At 45.7% G+C, this 23,368-nt stretch overlaps 2 protein-coding genes and 1 long non-coding RNA gene across 4 annotated transcripts in view; all 3 read left to right on the top strand.

Annotated features, from left to right (window-relative positions):
* LOC142906835 (uncharacterized) overlaps positions 1–3,318 on the top strand; it is a 129,584-nt gene extending 126,266 nt beyond the window's left edge. For both annotated transcript variants that reach the window (XM_076055460.1, XM_076055459.1), the window contains exon 3: positions 52–3,318. In XM_076055460.1, coding sequence (XP_075911575.1) covers positions 80–1,639 — 1,560 coding nt within the window. In that variant the 5' untranslated portion in view covers positions 52–79 and the 3' untranslated portion in view covers positions 1,640–3,318. The remainder of the gene's footprint in view (positions 1–51) is intronic.
* LOC116957218 (uncharacterized) overlaps positions 1–23,368 on the top strand; it is a 60,929-nt gene that overhangs the window by 18,468 nt on the left and 19,093 nt on the right. Inside the window, exons 3-5 of the mRNA XM_076055616.1 lie at positions 9,181–9,943; positions 20,032–20,353; positions 20,603–20,621. Of these exons, the coding sequence (XP_075911731.1) occupies positions 9,181–9,943; positions 20,032–20,353; positions 20,603–20,621 (1,104 nt within the window). The remainder of the gene's footprint in view (positions 1–9,180; positions 9,944–20,031; positions 20,354–20,602; positions 20,622–23,368) is intronic.
* On the top strand, positions 6,021–8,766 carry LOC142906903 (uncharacterized). Its single transcript, XR_012930546.1, has 3 exons — positions 6,021–6,337; positions 6,662–6,724; positions 7,140–8,766. It is a non-coding gene; the product is annotated as an uncharacterized LOC142906903 (long non-coding RNA).

Genomic DNA, 23,368 nt, shown 5'->3' with positions numbered 1-23,368 from the left:
CATCGATACTGACGTGTAGATGGTGTTTATATTCTTTTTTTCTGTCTGCAGCTGTCGCTTCCTCTGCAGTATTTGTCTGATGGAGCAAAGGCACTCGGCGCGGCTCGGTGCAAAAAGACAACAATGTGACCGGCGTGCATACAGCACGGATCGTACTGGAAATTTGACACGGCACCAGAGAACACACACGGGAGAGAAACCCTTCAAGTGCAGTGTGTGTGGGAAGGCGTTTGCACATTCATCTGCTCTTGTAACACACCAGAGAACACATACGGGAAAGAAACCCTTCAAGTGCAGTGTATGTGGGAAGGCGTTTGCACAGTCGCCACATCTGCAAGTACACCAGAGAACACACACGGGAGAGAAACCCTTCAAGTGCAGTGTGTGTGGGAAGGCGTTTGCACATTCATCTGCTCTTGTAACACACCAGAGAACACATACGGGAAAGAAACCCTTCAAGTGCAGTGTGTGTCCGAAGGCGTTTGCACAGTCACCACATCTTCAAGCACACCGGAGAACTCACACGGGAGAGAAACCCTTCAAGTGCAGTGTGTGTGAGAAGGCGTTTACAGATTCATCTGCTCTTGTAACACACCAGAGAACACACACGGGAGAGAAACCCTTCAAGTGCAGTGTGTGTTGGAAGGCGTTTTCACAGTCACCAAATCTTGTAAAACACCAGAGAACACACACGGGAGAGAAGCCCTTCAAGTGCAGTGTGTGTGGGAAGGCGTTTACATGTTCATCTGCTCTTGTAACACACCGGAGAACACACACGGGAGAGAAACCCTTCAAGTGCAGTGTGTGTGGGAAGGCGTTTGCACGTTCATCTGTTCTTATAACACACCAGAGTACACACACAGGAGAGAAACCCTTCAAGTGCAGTGTGTGTGGGAAGGCGTTCGCACGTTCATCTGTTCTTATAACACACCAGAGTACACACACAGGAGAGAAACCCTTCAAGTGCAGTGTGTGTGGGAAGGCATTTGCACATTCATCTACTCTTAAAAAACACCAGAGTACACACACAGGAGAGAAACCATTCAAGTGCAGTGTGTGTGGGAAGGCGTTTGCACATTCATCTACTCTTAAAAAACACCAGAGAACACACACAGGAGAGAAACCCTTCAAGTGCAGTGTGTGTGGGATGGCGTTTACACTTTCTTCAAATCTTCATGTACACCAGAGAACACACATGGGAGAGAAACCCTTCAAGTGCAGTGTGTGTGGGAAGGCGTTTGCAAAGTCATCAAATCTTCATGTACACCAGAGAACTCACAAGCATCAGAAGACCCACAAGGAGTGGAGTCTGAAATCAGCTTGTGGAAGTCAAAGTGGCGCAATGAGCCCATCCCTCATGAAACAAGAACCGGAAGAAAATCCAAGCTTGCACACTTTTAAAGGTATAGAGGTGAAATATGAACAAGTGATGGTGAAGAGCGAAGAAGTGAAGGTAAAATGTGAAGATTATTTAACTCCAAAGTCGGACCGACACATTAATGGAGGAAACGTGAAGCAGGAGGAGAATTCTGACTGTGAGGCAGAGCGAGGCAATTCTCAGCAGTTTGTGGAAGTGGAGGTGTGGGTGGACTTCCTCCGAGACAATACAAAGTCAAATGGAGACCTGTTAGATGTGTAAGCTTGAGACGATGTCGCTCCAATAGATGCACCTTTGTCACAGGCCTGTAATGACAACAATAAAGTTGAACACTCAATTCCTAGGTTCAACCTGCAGGGTAAGAGCGGCCAGTCTTTGTGGACCTGTGGGTTGGGTAGATCTCTAACCATGAGCGAGAGTCAATAAGCTCCCAAGCATTCACAAGGTTCTAATTATTCCAATTATATGGTGGTTGCTTAATCGCCTCTGGCAATTCGGAGTTTTGTATCGTATCTTGTCTCAAACACTCGAAGAGCACCCCCAAATAGCAGCTGCCCCTGTGTGGCACAAGGTGGTGGCCCTGCACTGGCCTGCATGTGGACAAGAGCCTGTCAGTAGGGGGTGATGGTTGATGTGGCATCTTGGTTGTGTAGTTTGTAGGTAATGTTTAGAATTTGATACATTTTGTCCCAGACGCCAGCGTGCAATGGCATACTCGTTTTGGCGCAATAGTATGTTGTACATACACTGTTAAGCAGACGGTGCATATATTTTTTAAACAGCTTCTTGTTAATGCGATGTAACCTTACTCATTGTTTTTTTCGGTAAAGTCACGTATGTAGAAATACAATAAAATTATATTAAAACAAAATCACGACGTTTAGATCACAACACAAGAGATCTTCATCAGGTGTCAAGAACAAATCATGGCAAGAACAAATCATGGAGGTAAAAAAGCTGAGAGACGAGAATTTAACAAACCTAAAAAACATTGTGAAGCACAACCAGTCAGGCCAACAACACAGACACTTCCTGGCGGACCACGAATTTCAGGAGTGTTAAATTTCGTGTTCAACTTCTGGATTGCACAAACCAGCATAGACAGAGTGAAAATACGAGGTACATGGTCAGTAGGAAAGACGGAGAGGCAAGAAGAGAGAGGTGAACAGAAGCTTAAATAGGAAATAAGGTTGGGGGGGGGGGAGCAAAAGGAGAGTGGCAGCTCATCTTGCGGCAGCTCAAAACAGCACATCTTGCATATACACAGAAGCAGGGGGGAGGGGTGGGAACAGGCTTGGGGTGCACCTGCAATTCAATTTTGTTCATATGCCTGTCAATAATTTAGAATGAATACTTGTCTGATTGTGTGCGTACATGTAACATTTTGTGTAAAACGGTCAAACATTGAATAAGTGATGTTAAGACAAAGTGTGTGTTTTGGAAGTAACCTGTACAGATAACTCAGGTGAGACTCATTGTTCTTGTGATACAGGTCAAAGGGTATTTTATGTTTCAGGAAGCTTCTCCCTCTGGAGCAACTCATTGTCTTTGAAATAGGGAGCACACTCGGATCATTCATCAGTTACAAGGCATACCACTCAAAAGTTACACGTAGAGGAGATACATTCTCTACAACACGAATTATAATTTTGTATTACGTGTTGATGTAGATTTTCTCGAATTAGGACAAGAAATGGTCCTTGCTGATTAACGTATGGATGTTCACAACCATGGCTTGAAGCAAGCCAGATCGCCTGCGGTGCCCCTCACAACCATTTACGGCCTGGGGCCAGGAAAGTCACGAAAAAAATTGCACACGAACGACGCCTCCACGCAAGCTCCCGATGCTCCGTTTTGAAGTTTTAAAATGAAACAACTTTGAATTGTATTATTTTGAATTAGATAATTGTATTTCTTCATTAAAAGCTTATTAATTGAAAGCGATATTTCGTGTGAATTTTCTCGCGTCATTAAGTAGATGGATTTGCCGGTGGTTTGGTTCGATGCGAACTTTCACCTGGTTGGGATCGCGGGATCCAGATGAGGCGACACAGAGCTGGCCGTGCGAGAAGACCGCCGTCCGCAAATTGATTCCAATGCGATCGAACGTCTGTCCCTGCGCCTCCATCGTTCATGCAGGGGACGCGTAGGTTTGCAGCGCCCCCTGCATGAAAACGACGGAACGTGCAGCGTTAGTCACGAAGTTGTGCGTAAGCGCCATAACAAGGCGCTGTCAGCTGACCTGCCACCACGTTCACGGGTCAACAGGGGGCAGCCGAGAGAGAGTGAGGTGTGTACGGGTCGACCAAAGTAAACCCCCGCCCCCACCCCCGTGACCCGAGAATAACATCCCTGACCCCCCCACCCGTCTCTAAGGCCCCTTAAGATAAGACCTTCCAGAAGGTTCTGGGAGGGGGGGTTGGTGGTTCAGGAGGGGAGGGGTGACCCCGACCTGGGGTTAAAAGCCCGGCCCCCTGGACCGGCCGGGCAGTGTTCACCAACTCAAGCCTGAAGACATCCGAAGACCTGAAGACTGGACCAGCACCCAGGGACCCTCAACCGAGGCTCTTGTTAGAGCCGGGTTGTAGCGGACCAGAGGTGAGCTCCCGTACCCTGGCTGGGACGGGTCGTCCAGTCTTCCCTTAACGCCGGGCTAGGGGACCCGTGTGTAGCAGAGCCCGGAGTGTGCAGGCTGCGATAGAAGGGAGGCTGTCACTCCCGCAGGCTATCAAGTGGAAGGGGCCGTACTCCTTCGTGGTACAGTAGTGTGTAGAGCAGAGTTCAAAAGAGTTATAATAAACGCGTTGCCTCAACCAGACGTCTACGTGTCGTTAGTTAAGGACACAACACTTATATAAAAGAGTTTAGCCAGTGGGTTTTGAAAGTACCTTCGTCTTCCAGAAATTAATTTCGCGTGAGCCCACCACATTAAAACAATGCTCAGCTGAGCAGGGCGAGCCACGGGGGTGGGGGTCACCTTATCTTTGTCACGTGCCGTAGCTCACGTGACTTCTGCCGCGACAATGTCTGGATGTTTTCGCCTGAGGACGACCGCTCGTGTTGCGATAGAAGCGTCGTGATTTATTTTATTTTTTCTACCTGCGTGACTTCACTCAAAGAACCAATGAGTATGAAAGACGTCTTGTCTGCTGATCTTGTTCATATCTGTCTACATTTATATCCCACATTGCTTACACGTACGCACCACATACAATGAAATAAATAGAAACTGGAACGACTTCCGGGGATGGGCAAAGATTGAGGAATCTCTTTCAGTGGAGCAAGTTCAGTTTGTTCGATTCAACATATCTCTGTCCATCTGTGTCTCTGTTCCCCTCTGTGTCTCTCTCTCTCACTGACTGTGTCTCTGTCGTCTCTGTATCTTTCTTTCTGTCTTCCTCTTGTTTGTGTCTGTCCACCTCTCTCTTGTCAGTCTCTGTGTGTGTCTATCAGCATCTTCCCAACCGTATTCAACTACTGTCAGTAGCAACATGCGCCAATTCAACTTTCATGGCCCACGACTACATGCAACTCAAACTTGCTCTGACTCTCTGTGTGTACGTTGAACTTATTTTGCACCATACGTAGCCAACCATGCTATCTGTGGGTCTCTGTGAGTCTCTGTGTGTATCTGGAACTTCTTTTGCACCGTACGTAGCCGAACCTGCACAGGAGGAGCGTCTTGTATCTGTGGAGCTGTGGGCTGGGTACATCTGTCAGCAGGAGCGAGAGACGATGAAGCTCCCAAGCATTCACTACGTTACCAACATCATATTTGCACTCATAAATCGCTTGTCTAATTGCCTCGAATCTCATCTCAAACAAGCGAAGGACCCCCCCCCCCCCCCCCAAGTGGCAGCTGCCCCTGTGTGGCACAAGGTGGCCCTGCACCGGCCTGCACGTGGACATGAGTCTGTCGGTAGGGGGCGATCATTGGAGCGCCATCTCCGTTGTGTAGTTTCTGGATAATGTTTGGAATTACCCCAATTTTGACCGTGACACAAATATGCAATGACCTGCGCGTTGTGAATGACACAACGCTATGTTTTATAGCTGCCGTTAAGCAGACTGTGCATATTTTGGTGAATGTTACTGGGGTAGCCAGGTGTGTCTGTCGGTGTTGAACCTTGAATCTCTGCAATGAATAGAGAATGTGCTACTGTATTCTTGGTTCTTTCGGTAAAGTTACGTAAATAGAAAAAAAAATTGGAAAATAATAAATTGATGAAAAAATGCCATTGGTCGACTGACTTATATGACTGGGCCCCCCAGAGTGTGTGTGTGTACACACACACAGTGTGTGTACACACTGTGGGGGGCCCAGTCACACACACACAGTGTGTGTACACACAGTGCAAACACACAGTGTACGTACATACAAAGTGTACACACAGTGTACACACAGAGTGAGTAGTACACGCACTGTGTGTGTACACACACACAGTGTACACACACACAGTGTACACACGTACAGTGTACACACATACAGTGTACACGTACACACAGTGTACACACACACAGTTGTTGCTGAGCTCACACCCAAGGGGTCTCTGATCAAGGCAGGGAGCAAGGGAAAATGAATCTAAATCAACTTAAACTCCAACCCCGCTCTGTGACGTCACCACTCAGCATTACCTCATCGGCGTGAAACGCCAGGGGGAGGTGTACCTCGCTAGTGACGTCATGTCACCAAGGTATTCATCCCACCCGGTCCACTGCGCCCTTGAGCGTGACGTCACCTCTGCCTGGGTCACTTCCCTTACCTGTTCAACTAGAATCCTTGTTTGGGCAAAGCTACTCCCGGTGACTGGCGGCTCATTAACATAATATATTCATGAAAGCCGTCGCGAGTTTATTGCGACGAGTTCGGCACCCCGCAAGTGACGTCATGTCAACTCCTGCTGCGTGATGTCACGAAGTAACAGGAAGCTGCTGCTCCGCCGTGCACTGAAATCCGAGGTGAGAAATTCTCATCGCGGTTGTGGTTGTGGTGGTTGTTGTGGTGGTGGTTGTTGTGGTGGTGGTTGTTGTTTACCGAGGTAGAGCCTCGCTCTCTCTCGTAGGGATGTCAATTGAGTAGCAGCGAGCATAGAAGCGATGTCCAGGTTGGAACTTTACAGCGCGGGGCCTAGCCACGCGGGGCCTTGCCTCCTGCCCTCGCCTGATCGCGTTTGCTTCAATTCTCTCGCTTAAGTTTAATTTGTCTTCACTCGGCTCGCCACTTTGTCACTTTGTTTTACTTTTAAATATTCACGCAGTTTTTATTTCATTCTTTTTTACCAGGCCAAGCCCGCTTGAGCTGCTGTACCACTTTTGCTTTCAGCAGCGACCTGCCCACAACACAAGGTGAGGCTCGTCAACAGCGTGGTGGTGTTCACTCTAGACGCGTGGCGGTGTTCACTCTAGACGCGTGGCGGTGTTCACTCTAGATGCGTGGTGGTGTTCACTCTAGATGTGTGGCGATGTTCACTCTAGACACGTGGCGGTGTTCACTCTAGATGCGTGGCGGTGTTCACTCTAGACGTGTGGTGGTGTTCACTCTAGACGCATGGCGGTGTTAACTCTGGACGCGTGGCGGTGTTCACGCTAGACGCTTAGTGGTGTTCACTCTAGAGGCGTGGTGGTGTTCACTCTAGACGCGTGGTGGTGTTCACTCTAGACGCGTGGCGGTGTTCACTCTAGACGTGTGGCGGTGTTCACTCTAGACGCGTGGCGGTGTTCACTCTAGACGCGTGGCGGTGTTCTTTCTCTGCATGTGGAGTGGGGACAACTGGGGAATCCGGAGGGAAATCCACGCGGCCACAGGGAGAGAGAGAGGGACACACAAACTCCAAATATACAGCAGGCGCCAGGGTCGGCATCGAACCCACGACATACTGTATTCCAGGAGAGGTAGTTAACATCTCACCACATGGAGAGAGAGACACGCAGCCTCGACGATGTTGATTGATCTTCAATTAATTACTTGGTGGAGTAAGGAAGCATTAATACTGAGCGGATGAAGGTGGCCAGGCATGCGTCTGGACACACCACCAACTAAATTTTGATTTAAAGCTTTCGTGACTGCATTAATTCATATTCTTAGCTCTTTCGGTAAAGTCACGTTGAAGGGAAACAATAAAATAATAAAATATATATATAAATTCTCACGACATTTCGACCATAACACAAACGGTCATCATCAGGTGTGAAAAACCCAACGGCAAGAAACATTTGAAAGAAGTGGCGGTTTGCATTTATTTTTAAACGGTGTTTGTATTTATTTATTGATAAAAAAGCGTTAGCGCCACAGACAGCAATTTGGCAGTTTGTTTAGAAGGATGAGTTCTTCATGGTTTGAGTGATACTCCGACTATACAATCCGCAAAGCTATCACTCAAACCATGAAGAAGGACCCTCTTGAGAAGCTTTTCAAAACCATCACTTTACCCTACATAGCGGGGATCACAAAAAAGATCTCCAAAATCTTGAATAAACACAAGATCCAGGTCCGTTTCAACACATTACATAAAATCCGTGATCTGGTTCCGTCTGTAAAAGATGTGAATCCGGACATACAGTACCCTGGTGTCTACAAACTAAGTTGCCTCTGTGGTAGTAGTTACATTGGAGAAACCAAACGCCATGTCTCAGACCGCATTCGTGAATACAAAGCAGACCTTAAACACGGTAGGACCAACACCTCGGCCGTGGCAGATCATTGTTATAATTTGGTAGGCTCACATGACATTGACTTCTCCAAGACAGGTTCTTTGTAAGCCATCTGGCTGCCATGAGAGATTAGTTTATGAGGCTATCCACATATACAAGCACAGAGACAATTTCAACTGAGAAGATGGATTCTGGCTTAGCAATTATTGGAAGGATTTGATAAACCATTTCAGGTCTTAATTGATTGTTCACGCTTACGGTGGCTTTCAGACAGCATACATTAATTTTTCGTCTCCCCCCTCTTTTCAGAACATAGGTAGACTTGTCCTTCTAAAGAAACTGCCAAATCGCTGCCCGTGTCGCTAACGTTTTTTAAATAAATAAATGCAAACCACCACTTCTTTCAAATGTTTCTTGCCGTTGGTTTTTCACACCTGATGATGACCGTTCGTGTTATGGTCGAAACGTCGTGAGAATTTTATTGTTTTATATATATTTTATTATCTTATTATTTCCCTTCAACGTGACTTTACCGAAAGAGCTAAGAATATACACCACCAACTGTTTACCATGCCAGTGTGTGACAGTGTCAAGTTTGTATTTGTAGTAAAGTCTATTAACTCTATTGAGCACGGAGGTTATATCAAAACAATAGTTTGTTTTCCTCTGGAACTCTTTGTAAGAATGGAGTCAGGAAGTTATCACAGCACACGTGCAACTGAAGTCAGAACTGTTCTTCCCAGCATTCAAGGACATGTGCCGGGCTTCACACCTCTAAGTTGCGATTGAACATGAATTTATGCATTTCTGCATAACACAGATAGTATTATTTTCAACACCCTTTGCTATGTCAGCTTAATTTAGCTTTCATAAATATTCCTTTTGAAGCCAGAAAGCCGAAATTGTGTGCTCGGAGTTTTGGGTTAACATTCATTTTGAAGATACGAGGGCTTCCAGGCACGTTTATGACCATTTGCCCTCTCATTGTGTGCCATAACAGCCCGTGTGATGAATTTGAGACACTTTTTCACTATATCATGAATATAGAATAAGTATAGACATGTAAGTCATGTGGGACTGTATATAAGCATTCCTCTGCACATCAATACTGACGTGTAGATGGTATGGATATTATTTGTTTCTGTCTGCAGCTGTCGCTTCCTCTGCAGAATTTGTCTGATGGAGCAAAGGCACTCGGCGCAGCTCGGTGCAAAAGGGAAACAATGCGACCGGCTTGCAAACAACACGGATCGTACTAGAAATTTGACACGGCACCAGAGAACTCACACAGGAGAGAAACCCTTCAAGTGCAGTGTGTGTGGGAAGGCGTTTGCACATTCATCTCTTCTTGTAAGACACCAGAGAACTCACACGGGAGAGAAACCCTTCAAGTGCAGTGTGTGTGGGAAGGCATTTGCACTTTCATGTACTCTCGTAAAACACCAGAGAACACACTCGGAAGATAAACCCTTCAAGTGCAGTGTGTGTGGGAAGGCGTTTGCACATTCATCTCTTCTTGTAACACACCAGAGAATACACACGGGAGAGAAACCCTTCAAGTGCACTGTGTGTGGTAAGGCGTTTGCACAGTTATCTACTCTTATAACACATCAGAGAACACACACAGGAGAGAAACCCTTCAAGTGCAGTGTGTGTAGGAAGGCGTTTTCACATTCATCTCCTCTTGTAACACACCAGAGAACACACACAGGAGAGAAACCCTTCAAGTGCAGTGTGTGTGGGAAGGCGTTTGCACGATCATCTGCTCTTAAAAAACACCAGAGAACACACACGGGAGATAAACCCTTCAAGTGCAGTGTGTGTGGGAAGGCGTTTGCACAGTCATCTACTCTTGTAACACACCAGAGAACTCACACAGGAGAGAAACCCTTTAAGTGCAGTGTGTGTGGGAAGGTGTTTTCAGATTCATCTACTCTTAAAAAACACCAGAGAACACACAGGATAGAGAAACCCTTCAGGTGCACTCCGTGCGGGATGGCGTTTACACTTTCATCAAATCTTCATGTACACCAGATAACACACAAGCATGAGACGCTCCACAAGGAGTGGAGTCTGAAATCAGTTTATGAACGTCAAAGTGCCGCAATGAGCCCATCCCTCATGAAACAAGAACCGGAAGAAAATCCCAGCTTCGACACATTTACAGGTATCGAGGTGAAATATGAAGAGGTGAAGGTGAAATGTGAAGAAGTGATGGTGAAGAGCGAAGAAGTGAAGGTGAAATGTGAAGATGAAGATTCAACTCCAAAATCGGACCTTCACATCGATGGAGGCAACGTGAAGCAGGAGGAGAATTCTGACTGTGAGGCAGAGCGGGACAACTCCCAGCAGTTTGTGGAAGTGGAGGTGTGGGTGGACTTCCTCCAAGACAAAACCAAGTCAAATGGAGACCCGGTAGATGTGTAAGCTTGAGATGATGTCGCTCCAATAGATGCACCTTTGTCACAGGCCTTACCCTGCAACCTGCAGGGTAAGAGCGGCCAGTTTTTGTGGACCTGTGGGTTGCGTAGATCTCTAACCAGGAGCGAGAGCCAATACCCTCCCAAGCATTCACAAGGTTCTAATACGTAGAATGAGTATTCTCATTCTACGTGACTTTACCGAAAGAACCAAAGAAGATGAATCCTTGCAGTCACGAAAGCTTTAAATCGAAATTTAAGGTTCTAATAATTGCATTTATATGGTGCTTGCTTAATCGCCTCTGGCAATTCGGAGTTTTGTGTCGTATCTCGTCTCAAACACTCGAAGAGCATCCCCAAGTAGCAGCTGCCCCTGTGTGGCAAAAGGTGGTGGCCCTGCACCGGCCTGCATGTGGACAAGAGCCTGTCAGTAGGGGGCGATGGTTAATGTGCCATCTTAGTTGTGGAGTTTGTAGGTAATGTTTAGAATTTGATCAATTTTAACCCAAACGCCAGCATGCAATGGCCTACTCGTTTTGAATGGCGCAATAGTATGTTGTACATACACTGTTAAGCAGATGGTGCATATTTTTTTAATTAGCCTCTTGGTAATGTGATGTAACCTGATGCAGTATATTTCAGTGCAGTTATGTAATTTTGTTAAAATGATTGTCAATAATTTAGAATTAATACTTGTCTGATTGTGTTCGTATATGTAACATTTTGTCTATAAGGGTCAAACATTGAATAAGTGATGTTAGGACAAAGTGTGTGTTTTGGAAGTAACCTGTACAGATAACTCAGGTGAGACTCATTGTTCTTGTGATACAGGTCAAAGGGTATTTTTGTGTTTTCAGGAAGCATCTCCCTCTGGAGCAACTCATTCTATTTTAAATAGGGAGCACACTCGGATCATTCATCAATTACAAAGCATAACACTCAAAAGTTACACGTAGAGGAGATACATTCTCTGCAACACGAATTATAATTTTGTATTACGTGTTGACGTAGATTTTGTCGAATTAGGACGGGAAATGATCCTTGCTGATTAACGTCTGGATGTTCACAACCATGGCTTGAAGCAAGCCAGATCGCCTGCGGTGCCTCTCACAACCATTTACGACCTTGGGCAAGGAAAGTCACGAAAAAAATTTCACACGAACGACGCCTCCACGCAAGCTCCCGATGCTCCGTTTTGAAGTTGGAAAATGAAATAACTTTAAATTATATTAACTTTTTGAGTTAGATAATTGTATTTCATCATTAAAAGCTTATCATTTTACATCTGGAAGACTTCATTGATGACGACATTTCTTGTGAATTTTCTCTCGTAGTTAAGTAGATGGCCTTGCCGGGGATTCGGTTCGATGCGGACTTTCACCTGGTTGGGATCGCGGGATCGAGATGAGGCGACACAGAGCTGGGCGTGCGAGAAGACCGCCGTCTGCAGATTGATTCCAACGCGATCGAACGTCTGTCCCTGTGCCTCCGTCGTTCATGCAGGGGGCGCGTAGGTTAGCAGCGCCCCTTGCATGAAAACGATGGAAAGTTCAGCGTTCATCACAGATAAATTTGAGCGCTTATATAAAAGAGTTTAGCCAGTGGGTTTTCAAAGTTCCTTTGTCTTACAGAAATCAATTTCCCGTGAGCCTACCGCATTAAAACAATGCTCAGCTGAGCGGGGCGAGTCACTGGGGGAGGGGGGGGGGTCACCTTATCTTTGTCACGTGCCGTAGCTCACGTGACTTCTGCCGCGACAATGTCTGGATGTTTTCACTTGAGGACGACCGCTCGTGTTGCGATCGAAACGTCGTGATTTATTTTTTATTATTTTATTTTTTCTACCTGCGTGACTTTCCCGAAAGAACCAAGGAGTATGAAAGACGTCTTGTCTGCTGATCTTGTTCATATCCGTGTACATCGATATCCCACATTGCTTACACGTACACACCACACACAATGAAATAAATAGAAACTTGAACGACCTCCGGGGATGGGCAAAGATTGAGGAATCTCTTTCAATGGAGCGAGTTAAGTTTGCTCAACATCTCTCTGTCCGTCTGTGTCTCTGTTCGCCTCTGTGTTTCTCTCTGCCTGTGTCTCTCTGTCTATCTGTCTGTGTTCCTCTTGTCTGTGTCTGTCCGCCTGTCTTGTCTGTCTATCAGCGTCTGTCCAACCGTAGTCAACGACTGTCAGTAGCAGCAGGCGCCCGTTCAGCTCCCACGGCTACACGCCACTCAAACTTGCTCCCAACACACAAAGATCCCCCGTATAGCCTGGACAGACTTGGGGAAAGTGCAGTTTGTGAGCACCTAACACAAAGACAAAGATCCCCCGTAAAGCCTGGACAGAATGTAGGGGCAAGTGCTGTTAGCGAGCACCTATTAAGGGTGAGACGGCACACGAGGGGGTGGGTGACCAACACCACGCCGGACCGCCTTTGTCTCCCTAGTGGCGATGTTTACTACACACCGCACCGGGTACTCGTTTGAGGCTGAGTCGACGTAGGGGAGGCTCAGGACCGGTTCAGAAAATCGTCACTGGCGGTGTTGGCCACGAGCGGGAATGGAACTCGGCTGGTCGGGAGCGCAGCGCTCCCCACGTCACTGCCCTTCTGTCACCGCTCAGCGTGACCTCAACGGCGTCAAACGCGAGGGGGCGGTTGGCCTCGCTAGTGACGTCATGTCAGCCACCCCGACAACCGCTCTCTTGAGCGTGACGTCACCTCCGTTCGGCCGCTGCCGATTTCTATTCCGGTGCCAATCCTTATTTGGGCAAAGCTACGCCCGGTGACTGCACGCTCATTAACATAATGTGTTCGTTAAAGCCGTCCGCTCAGTGTGGGAGGAGAGTGTCTTGTACCCCAGAAGTGACGTCATGTCACATGCTGCCGCGTGACGTCACGAGGAAACAGGAAGCTGCCGCTTCGTGCGTGAACTGAAATCCGAGGTGAGAAATTCTCATGGTTGTTGTTGTGGTGGTTGTGGTTGTTGTGGTGGTGATTGTGGTGGTGGTTGTGGTGGTTGTGATGGTGGTGGTTGTGGTGGTGATTGTGGTGGTGGTTGTGGTGGTGGTTGTTGTTTACCGAGGTAAAGCCTCGCCTCGTAGGGATGTCAATTGAGTAGCAGCGAGCATGGAAGCGATGTCCAGGTTGGAACTTTACAGCGTGGGGCCTAACCACACGGGGCCTTGCCTCCTGTCCTCGCCTGATCACGTTTGCTTCAATTCTCTTGCTTAGTTGAGCAATCTTTGTAAGAATGTAATCGACCAGGCTATGCGTTAATTTTGTGTTGACCGACTCTCTGTGTTGCATTGCATTACATTTCCAAATTTTACTCAGTTTGTTTGATTAAGTGTGCTTTCTCTCTGTGTCCTGTTATTATTTACTGCAGTCACCAAAGCTCCAATCTGTCATTGGCACAAGGCCGTAATTGTAATATATTATAATTATAATATATATTGGGCGACACACACTGTTGTATATATGTTTTATGAAAATTGATGAAAATAATGAAAATTAATTGAAAGTTGAATTTTGCATAATTTATCTGAAATTATGTTAATTAGTGCAATTATGCGCATAAATTATGCTGATTCGAGAGATAATCGTATTAATTTATGCGAGTGGGCGTGGTTAGGATAATGCAGGTCGTTATGGATTATCAGGTCGAGCCTCGCTGACTAGGATTGTGTTATGAATTGGAATGACGCAATTAATCGTATGCAGTGACGCAGCGTTGTGAGCGTGAATGAGAGAGAGTCGATTCGACTCTGCTCTTTAATTCCGTATTATCGATAAGGATACGATTACTCTCGATTGAACATTACGAATTATGTGTGTTATGGATTATGTGTGGTGATAGTGTGCTTATGATAGGTCCCCAGGATTCAGATCTCATACACAGAACAATATTATGCAGAATTTCAGGAAGAATCACACACAAACCTTCTGCTTTAATAAATTTTATTTCTAGCTAACTTTAATTTTTGGATAATATGAAAACTCAATCTCGGGATTTTGGAATTTCAACACAGCGTTAACATGATACCATCACGATTGCGTTGTTTCACCTCGATAGCGGCACCTGTGGTTAATTCCCGACGCGTAGCGCAATCGATCGGTTGTTGAGAGAGAGCTTAAATACATGCAAACTATTCTATCAAACCTTAACTTTATAATATGCAAACTCGTATACTTGAATTGTTACACAACACGGCACTCGGTCTTTGATTCGTATCCAATCCTTAACACATTCTGATATGCGAAATTCTGATATGGGTGGCGATGTTTTTCGTTATCAGCTAATAGTTGACGCAGTTATCATGAGTCTTGTATGTTTAATGGGAGGGTTGTTGATTTCTTGCGTTGAGCAAACGCCTAGGTTGATTTCCTTGTCAAAAAAAATGTTTGTTCGTTGTGTAGCGGTGGGGGAGTGAGGAGGGAGTGTGGGGGAGGGGCATACGAACGACTGCCAGTTTCTGTCCACCGCTGGCTGGATGAGTCAGCACGACGCTCGCCGTCGTCGCGCCGATGGGTGTTGAGTGCGGGGCCGCTGCCCTCTCAGCCCTGGTGACGCGAAGTTGCGCGCTGTAGCACGCTGGTGGCACGCTGTTGGCACGCGCTGGTGCTGGTGGCACGCTGGTGGCGCGCTGTTGGCACGCGCTGGTGCTAATGCTGGTGCTGATGGCACGCTGGTGGCGCGCGCTCCCTCTCCTTGAAGATGCGCGAACGCGCCCGTGCTGGTTCGCTGATAGCAGTTTCTCTCCACTGCTGGCTGAGCTGCTGCACGCTCTTGCTTGGCGTTGCTGGCCGCGCTCTTTCTCCTTGAAGATGCGCGAACGCGCCCGTGCTGATTCGCTGACAGCAGTTTCCTCCACTGCTGGATGAGCTGCGCCGGTGCGCGCTCTTTCCACTGCTGTAGTATCTGACGCTGCGCTCGCGGGCGACAGGTCAAGTTTTCTTCTGCTGAGTGAGCCGAGTCGCACGCGCTCTCTTTGTTGAGGTTGTTGGCGGCTCTCTGACAGCAGGTTTCCTCCACTGCTGTATGACTCAAGTCGCACGCGCTTGGTCACTGGTTTGCTGAAGTTGTTGGCGGCTGCTCGTGCTTTTCCGCTGCTGGTTGAGCCACGTTGCACGTGCTTGCTTTGTGGAGATGCTCGAGCGCTCTCAGCGCTGATTCGCTGATACTTTGTTGGCGGCTGGCCAAGCTTTTTCTTCAGTTGAGTGAGTTGAGTCGCACGTGCTCTCTCTGTTGAAGTGCGCGAACGCGCCCGTGCTGGTTCGCTGACAGCAGGTTTCCTCCACTGCTGTATGACTCACTTTTGTTGATACATCGCGACTCAGCGATCCTCGCTACTCAGCGAGGCTCGGAGCCAGCCGCTCCATGCGACTGCTCGTCCTGTGGACGTCTTGACTCGCTGATCTGTCTTGACTCTTGACTTAACTTCACTGACTTTTGAAAATGCGGCTGACCGTTATATTCAAAGACAATTATCTCTGCGCAGTGGAAAAGGGGGGGGCGGGGTCTGTGTGTGTGAGTTCGTGTGGTTGTACAGATGGCTCCTGCGATAACGATCTGTTTGCCCTGGCGTGAAATTCCTCTCTCGCGCTCTTCGGGAGAGACAAAGGTGGTCGGGAGTACCTATCTCTTTATACTTTCGACTTTATATTTCTCAAATATCATTTGGTCCCATGTTCGCCAAGACTCGTGTTTGTAACTACGTCCTCCCGACACCCCTCTCGGGTTACCGAGGTTCGCATTGATATGATGGAGTTATTAGAAAGAAAAATAATTTTCATCCTGAGTTTAAGAGGTCCGTTTCCAGATTGTTGGAATCCATATCCCTTGGTTCTGTAAGGTTCTATAATGGAATATCGTTTAAGGTTAACACGTTATTATTAATATTATATTGCAATTTTCTTTAAAACTTTGTTTGCCTGGTTGCCATGTGTGGGGTGGGGTGTGTCTCCTCATCAAACCCAGCTGGCTTTTCCAGATGGCCCCTTGTGATAAAGGTGGTCGGGGTTGCTTGGGATATTGTTTAAACTCTTTTGTAAGTTTGCCCGTTCACCTCATTCCTTCTCGATAACCTTTGATGTGACTCGGTATTTTGTCTCCAAGCTTTGTTTTAACAGTAAAAGTATTAAAGGTGAAAATCATTTGATCGCGAATTAATTATTGGATAATAATTCACTGATGTATCTGGTGGCCTGGTCTTGATTGGAGTGAGCGCAAGGACCGCTTACTTTAGCTTATTCTTGTTATTGCATTTTAAATTTGAACCGTTGTTTTAATGACAAAGGAAAAAAAAATATATGGTTTAACCCGTGGGCGTCCTCGTTTCTGGCTTGCGGAGGGCTTCCCTCTGCGTGACCTCCCTTAGGGCACATCAAACTCTTGTTCATCTGGAGATCTTCACAGATAGCTGCTAACATGCTCACCTCGAGAGTTTTATTATTTCTTTATTTTTTAATGGTCTGTTTATGATCGACATCTGGTTTTTAGTGTGCCTGGCTTACGGGTTTTATTGATTATTTTGTTTGTTTGTAAAAAAATATATATAATGCAAATATTATTGTTAATATCAATTTTAGAAAAGGCTCATATACAACAACACCCCCCTCCCAATAATAAAATATGCTCAAAAATGTCCCCCCCAATATATTGCTATGAAAATATGTTTTTTAAATAATAATTGCTATGTTAATAAAAACCACAATTTGCTAAACCTTGGCCACAAAATCTGGACTTGTCTTCATATAACAATGCATAGATTTCTGTTTATATGATTGCGTTGTACTTTATGAATCCCTAATCTCTGCCATTACATACTATGAAACAAGAAAAGGTAAAAAAGAAAAAACAGAGCAATGTAATACAATACAATATTAGACATTGTATCAAATAAAACAAATTCCAACCCATGTGTTAGTGAATTTTTAAAATATTTTATGCAGGAAATGGCAGGAAATTAGTTTTCAAATTACATTTTTTTCTGGGGGGGGGGGACCCCAGACCCCCTGGAAAATTTGGTCCCCCCCCAATGTTGACTCCATGGCTACGGCCTTGCAATGACTTGCTAATTTCTCTACCCCCCCCCCCCTCTCTCGCTATTTAAGGCCTCGACACAGAGGCGTTGCCTATGTGTGTATCTCTCTCTGTGTGTCTTTGTGTTATCTCTCTCTGTGTATGTGTCTCCGTGTCTGTGTTTTGTCTCTCAAATTGAGCAATCTTTGGAAGAACGTTATCAACCAGGTGGGGTGTTGACTTATGTTAGCCGACTCTTTGTGTTGTGTTCCCGTACGTTTCTAAGTTTTCTAGGTTTGTTTTCTCTTTCATTTGTACCTGATGATGATTGCTTGTGTTGCAATCGAAACGTCGTATGCTATTTGCACACAGCGTTGGTGTACGGTGCTTTTTCTGGAATATTTTGCTGTTTTTTCCTGGATTTTCTATTTGCACAGTCACATAGTCACTTCAAGATGTTTTCTTGTTCGTGTTTTTGTTTTTTGTTTGTTGCGGTTGCACCCGATTCAAGAGCCGAAGGGCTCACAGAGCTATACCAAATAAATGAAACTGAAAATATTATTTTATTTATTTAGTTTTTTTCCACGTGACTTTACCGAAAGAACCAAAGACTATCTTGCTTAAGTTTTAATTTCTCTTCACCTGGCTTGCTACTTTGTTACTTTGTTTTATTTTAAATATTCACAGTTTTTATTTAATTTTTTTACCAGGCCACGCCCGCGTTCAACTGCTGTACTCCTCTTGTTTTCAAAAGCGACCTGCCCACAACAACAATAACAACAAGGTGGGGCTTGTCAACAGCATGGCGGTGTTCACTCTAAACGCGTGGAGGTGTTCACTCTGGATGCGTGGAGGTGTTCACTCTGGACGCGTGGCGGTGTTCACTCTGGATGCGTGGCGGTGTTCACTCTGGACACGTGGCGGGGTTCACTCTGGACGTGTTACGGTGTTCACTCAAGACGCTTGGCGGTGTTCACTCTGGACACGTGGCGGTGTTCACTCTGGACACGTGGCGGTGTTCACTCTGGAGGCGTGGCGGTGTTCACTCTACTTGGTGGAGTGAGGAAGCATTAATTCTGAGCAGGTGAAAGTGGCCAGGCATGGGTCTGGACACACCACCACCTGTGAACCATGCCAGTGTGTGACAGTGGTGGAGCCAGTGGGGGTGTGGTGGCACGTACTTCCCCAATGGTCCGATTGAAATCCCTAATTTCGATCGGATCATTGGGGTTTATTATTAACTAGCTTCACTACCTGGCTTCGCCTGGGACTTGGATTCTTGTCTTGGATAAATTTCAAATTTCATAATCCCTTATCTGTGTTGCGGGTTGACGCCACACACTCCATGGTCAATTCCCCCACTCCCCCAAAATACAAAATTATATTTTAATACTTTGTGCATTGTGTCCAATCTGGAAGCTACCCACATTACAAATGTCAAGTTTGTAGCATGTTTGGAAGTATGCTGAACATTTCAAACAGACACAAATTCACAATTGTGTGCAGTTGCGTATTCAGTACACGACTTCCCTGATGGCAAACACCTTCAGCGAGCGCGATGCCTATCACACGCGTCGAATAAAAAGCATAGGACAAGTCCTTAGTAACAACTCCTTACTTACTAACAACTCCTTACTAACAACTCCTTACTTACTAACAACTCCTTACTAACAACTCCTTACTCACTAACAACTCCTTACTAATAACTCCTTACTTACTAACAACTATCATTTTTAATTGCTGAAGGGGTTGCCCCTCCTACCTGAAAATCCTGGCTCCACCTCTGAGTGTGTGACAGGGTCAAGTTTGTATTTGCAGTAAACTCTATTAACTATATTGAGCACGGCGGTTATATCAAAACAGTTTATTTTAGTTTTCTATGGAACTCTTTGTAAGAATGGAGTCAGGAAGTTATCACAGCACACGTGCAGCTGAAGTCGGAACTGTCCATCCCAGCATTCAAGGACATCTGTGCCTGGCTTCACACCTCTAAGTTGCAATTGAACATTAATTTATGCATTTCTGCACAACACAAATAGTATTATTTTCAACACCCTTTGCTATGTCAGCTGAATTTCGCTTTCATTAATATTCCTTTTGAAGCCAGACAGCCGAAATTGTGTGCTCGGAGTTTTGGGTTAACATTAATTTTGAAGATACGAGGGCTTCCAGGCACGTTTATGACATTTGCCCTCTTATTGTGTGCCATAACAGCCCTTGTGATGAATTTGGGACACTTTTTCACTATATCATGAATATATGAATAAGTATAGACATGTAAGTCACGTGTGACTGTGTGTATGCATTCCTCTCTGCATCAATACTGACGTGTAGATGGTGTGGACATAAGTTTTTTTCTGTCTGCAGCTGTCGCTTCCTCTGTTGCTTCCTCTGCAGAATTTGTCTAATGGAGCAAAGGCACTCGGCGCAGCTCGGTACAAAAAGGCAACAATGCAACCTGTGTGCATACAGCACGGATCGTACTAGAAATTTGACCTTGCACCAGAGAACTCACACGGGAGAGAAACCCTTCAAGTGCAGTGCGTGTGGGAAGGCGTTTTCAGTTTCATCTACTCTTGTAACACACCAGAGAACACACACGGGAGAGAAACCCTTCAAGTGCAATGTGTGTGGGAAGGCATTTTCAGATTCATCAAATCTTCATGTACACCAGAGAACACACACGGGAGAGAAACCCTTCAAGTGCAGTGTGTGTGGGAAGGCGTTTACACTTTCATCTACTCTTGTAACACACCAGAGAACACACACGGGAGAGAAACCTTTCAAGTGTACTGTGTGTGGGAAGGCGTTTGCACAGTCATCTACTCTTGTAAGACACCAGAGAAGACACACGGGAGAGAAACCCTTCAAGTGCAGTGTGTGCGGGAAGGCGTTTTCAGATTCATCTGCTCTTGTAGCACACCAGAGAACACACACAGGAGAGAAACCCTTCAAGTGCAGTGTGTGTGGGAAGGCGTTTACACGTTCATCAAATCTTCATGTACACCAAAGAACACACGGGAGAGAAACCCTTCAATTGCAGTCTGTGTGGGAAGGTGTTTTCACAGTCACCACATCTTCAAAAACACAAGAGAACTCACAAGCATCAGAAGATCCACAAGGAGTGGAGTCTGAAATCAGCTTGTGAAAGTCAAAGTGCTGCAATGAGCCCATCTCTCATGAATCAAGAACTGGAAGAAAATCCCAGCTTGGACACTTTTAAAGGTATCGAGGTGAAATGTGAAGAAGTGATGGTGAAGAGCGCAGAAGTGAAGGTCAAATGTGAAGATGAAGATTCAACTCCAAAATCGGACCTTCACATCGATGGAGGCAAGGTGAAGCAGGAGGAGAATTCTGACTGCGAGGCAGAGTGAGGCAACTCCCAGCAGTTTGTGGAAGTGGAGGTGTGGGTGGACTTCCTAGACAATACAAAGTCAAATGGAGACCCGGTAGATGTGTAAGGCAGAGACGATGTCGCTCCAATAGATGCACCTTTGTCACAGGCCTTCAATGACAAGAATGTGAAGTTGAACACTCAATTCCTAGGTGCAACCTGCAGGGTAAGAGCGGCCAGTCTTTGTGGACCTGTGGGTTGCATAGATCTCAAACCAGTAGCGAGAGCCAATAAGCTCCCAAGCATTCACTGTTCCAATAATTGCATTTATATGGTGCTTGCTTAATCGCCTCTGGCAATTCGGAGTGTATTTATCGTATCTCGTCTCAAACACTCGAGCATCCCCAAGTAGCAGCTGCCCCTGTGTGGCACAAGGTGGTGGCCCTGCACCGGCCTGCATGTGGACAAGAGCCTGTCAGTAGGGGGCGATGGTTGATGTGGCATCTCAGTTGTGGAGTTTGTAGGTAATGTTTAGAATTTGGTAAATTTTGACCCAGACGCCAGCATGCAATGGCCTACTCGTTTTTAATGACAATAGTATGTTGTACATACACTGTTAAGCAGACGGTGTGTATTTTTTAAAAAATATATTCTTGTTAATACGATGTAACCTGATACAGTATATTTCAGTGCAGTAATAAAATTTTGTTAAAATGACTCAATAATTTATCATTAATACTTGTCTGATTGTGTTCGTACATGTATCATTTTGTCTATAAGGGTCAAACATTGAATAAGTGATGTTAGGACAAAGTGTGTGTTTTGGAAGTAACCTGTACAGATAACTCAGGTGAGACTCATTGTTCTTGTGATACAGGTCAAAGGGTATTTTTGTGTTTTCAGGAATCATCTTCCTCTGGAGCAACTCTTTTTCTTTGAAATAGGGAGCACACTCGGATCATTAATCAGTTACAAGGCATACCACTCAAAAGTTACACGTAGGGGAGATGCATTCTCTACAACACGAATTATAATTTTGTATTACGTGTTGACGTAGATTTTGTCTTACTAGGCCTAGAAATGCTCCTTGCTGATTAACGTCTGAATGTTCGAAACTATCGGTTGAAACAGCCCGGCTGCTTTTGATGCGCTGTGCACCAATAAGAGTCCACAGGTGGCTTGCACTGAATCAATGATGCACTCTCAGAAGGCTGTGCTAGATATAGTTTGTGGTAAACATTCCTTTGTTTCGTGGAGAGATCGATAAATGAAAGATGTCGTGTCTGCTGATCTGCTTCATAGCAAGGAGGTAATTTTAAGAGCACATTTGAAATGCATTTTTGGTACAGATTTGTATTCGGTTACAAGGCAGAGCACATCTAGTAGATACATTCCCCACAACAACACTCATTAGAATTTTTCATGACGTCTTATATGTTCGTGAACGAGGACTAGAAATGCTCCTTGCTGATTAATGTCTGGATGTTCACAACCAAGGGTTGAAGCAAGCCTGACCGCCTGCGGCGCCCCTCACAACCACTTACGGCCTTGGGCCAGGAAAGTCACGAAAAAAATTGCACACGAACGACACCTCCATGCAAGCTCCCGATGCTCCGTTTTGAAGTTTTAAAATGAAACAGCTTAGAATTGTATTGTTTTGAATTAGATAATTGTATTTCTTCATTAAAAGCTTATCTCATTTTACATGTGGAAGACTTATTTGAAAACGACATTTGGTGTGAATTTTCTCACGTCGTTAAGTAGATGGTCTTGCCGGGGATTCGGTTCGATGCGGACTTTCACCTGGTTGGGATCGTGGGATCAAGATGAGGTGACACAGAGATGGCCGTGCGAGAAGACCGCCGTCTGCAGATCGATTCCAACGCGATCGAACGTCTGTCCCTGCGCCTCCACTGTTCATGCAGGGGGTGCGTAGATTTGCAGAGCCCCCTGCATGAAAACGATGGAAAGTACAGCGTTCGTCACAGATGAAGTTGTGCGCTTATATAAAAGAGAGTAGCCAGTGGGTTTTCAAAGTACCTTCGTCTTACAGAAATCAATTTCGCGTGAGCCTACCGCAGTAAAACGATGCTCAGCTGAGCGGGGTGAGCCACGGCGGGGGGGGGGGGGGGTCACCTTATCTTTGTCACGTGCCGTAGCTCACGTGACTTCTGCCGCGACAATGTCTGGATGTTTTCACCTGAGGACGACCGCTCGTGTTGCGATCGAAACGTCGCGATTTATTTTTTATTATTTATTTTTTCTACCTGCGTGACTTTACCGAAAGAACCAAAGAGTATGAAAGACGTCTTGTTTGCTGATCTTGTTCATAGCTGTGTACATTGCTTAGACGTACACACCACACACAATGAAATAATTAGAAACTAGAACGACTTCTGGGGATGGGCAAAGATTGAGGAATCTCTTTCAATGGAGCGAGTTAAGTTTGTTCAACATATAGGAATAGGTTTTACCCTTTTAACTGGCACAAAAACTCACACCTTTATTCAAGGCATCATGTTTGCAATGACCACAACACAAGCAGTCAAAATGCAAA

Source organism: Petromyzon marinus, chromosome 71, assembly GCF_048934315.1.
Source record: "Petromyzon marinus isolate PM22_M1 ecotype Great Lakes invasive population chromosome 71, UKy_Petmar_22M1.pri1.0, whole genome shotgun sequence".
In the NCBI taxonomy this organism is placed as follows: Eukaryota; Metazoa; Chordata; class Hyperoartia; order Petromyzontiformes; family Petromyzontidae; genus Petromyzon; species Petromyzon marinus.
Note: the sequence above shows the minus strand (reverse complement) of the source record. Positions and strands in the feature narration are given on the sequence as shown.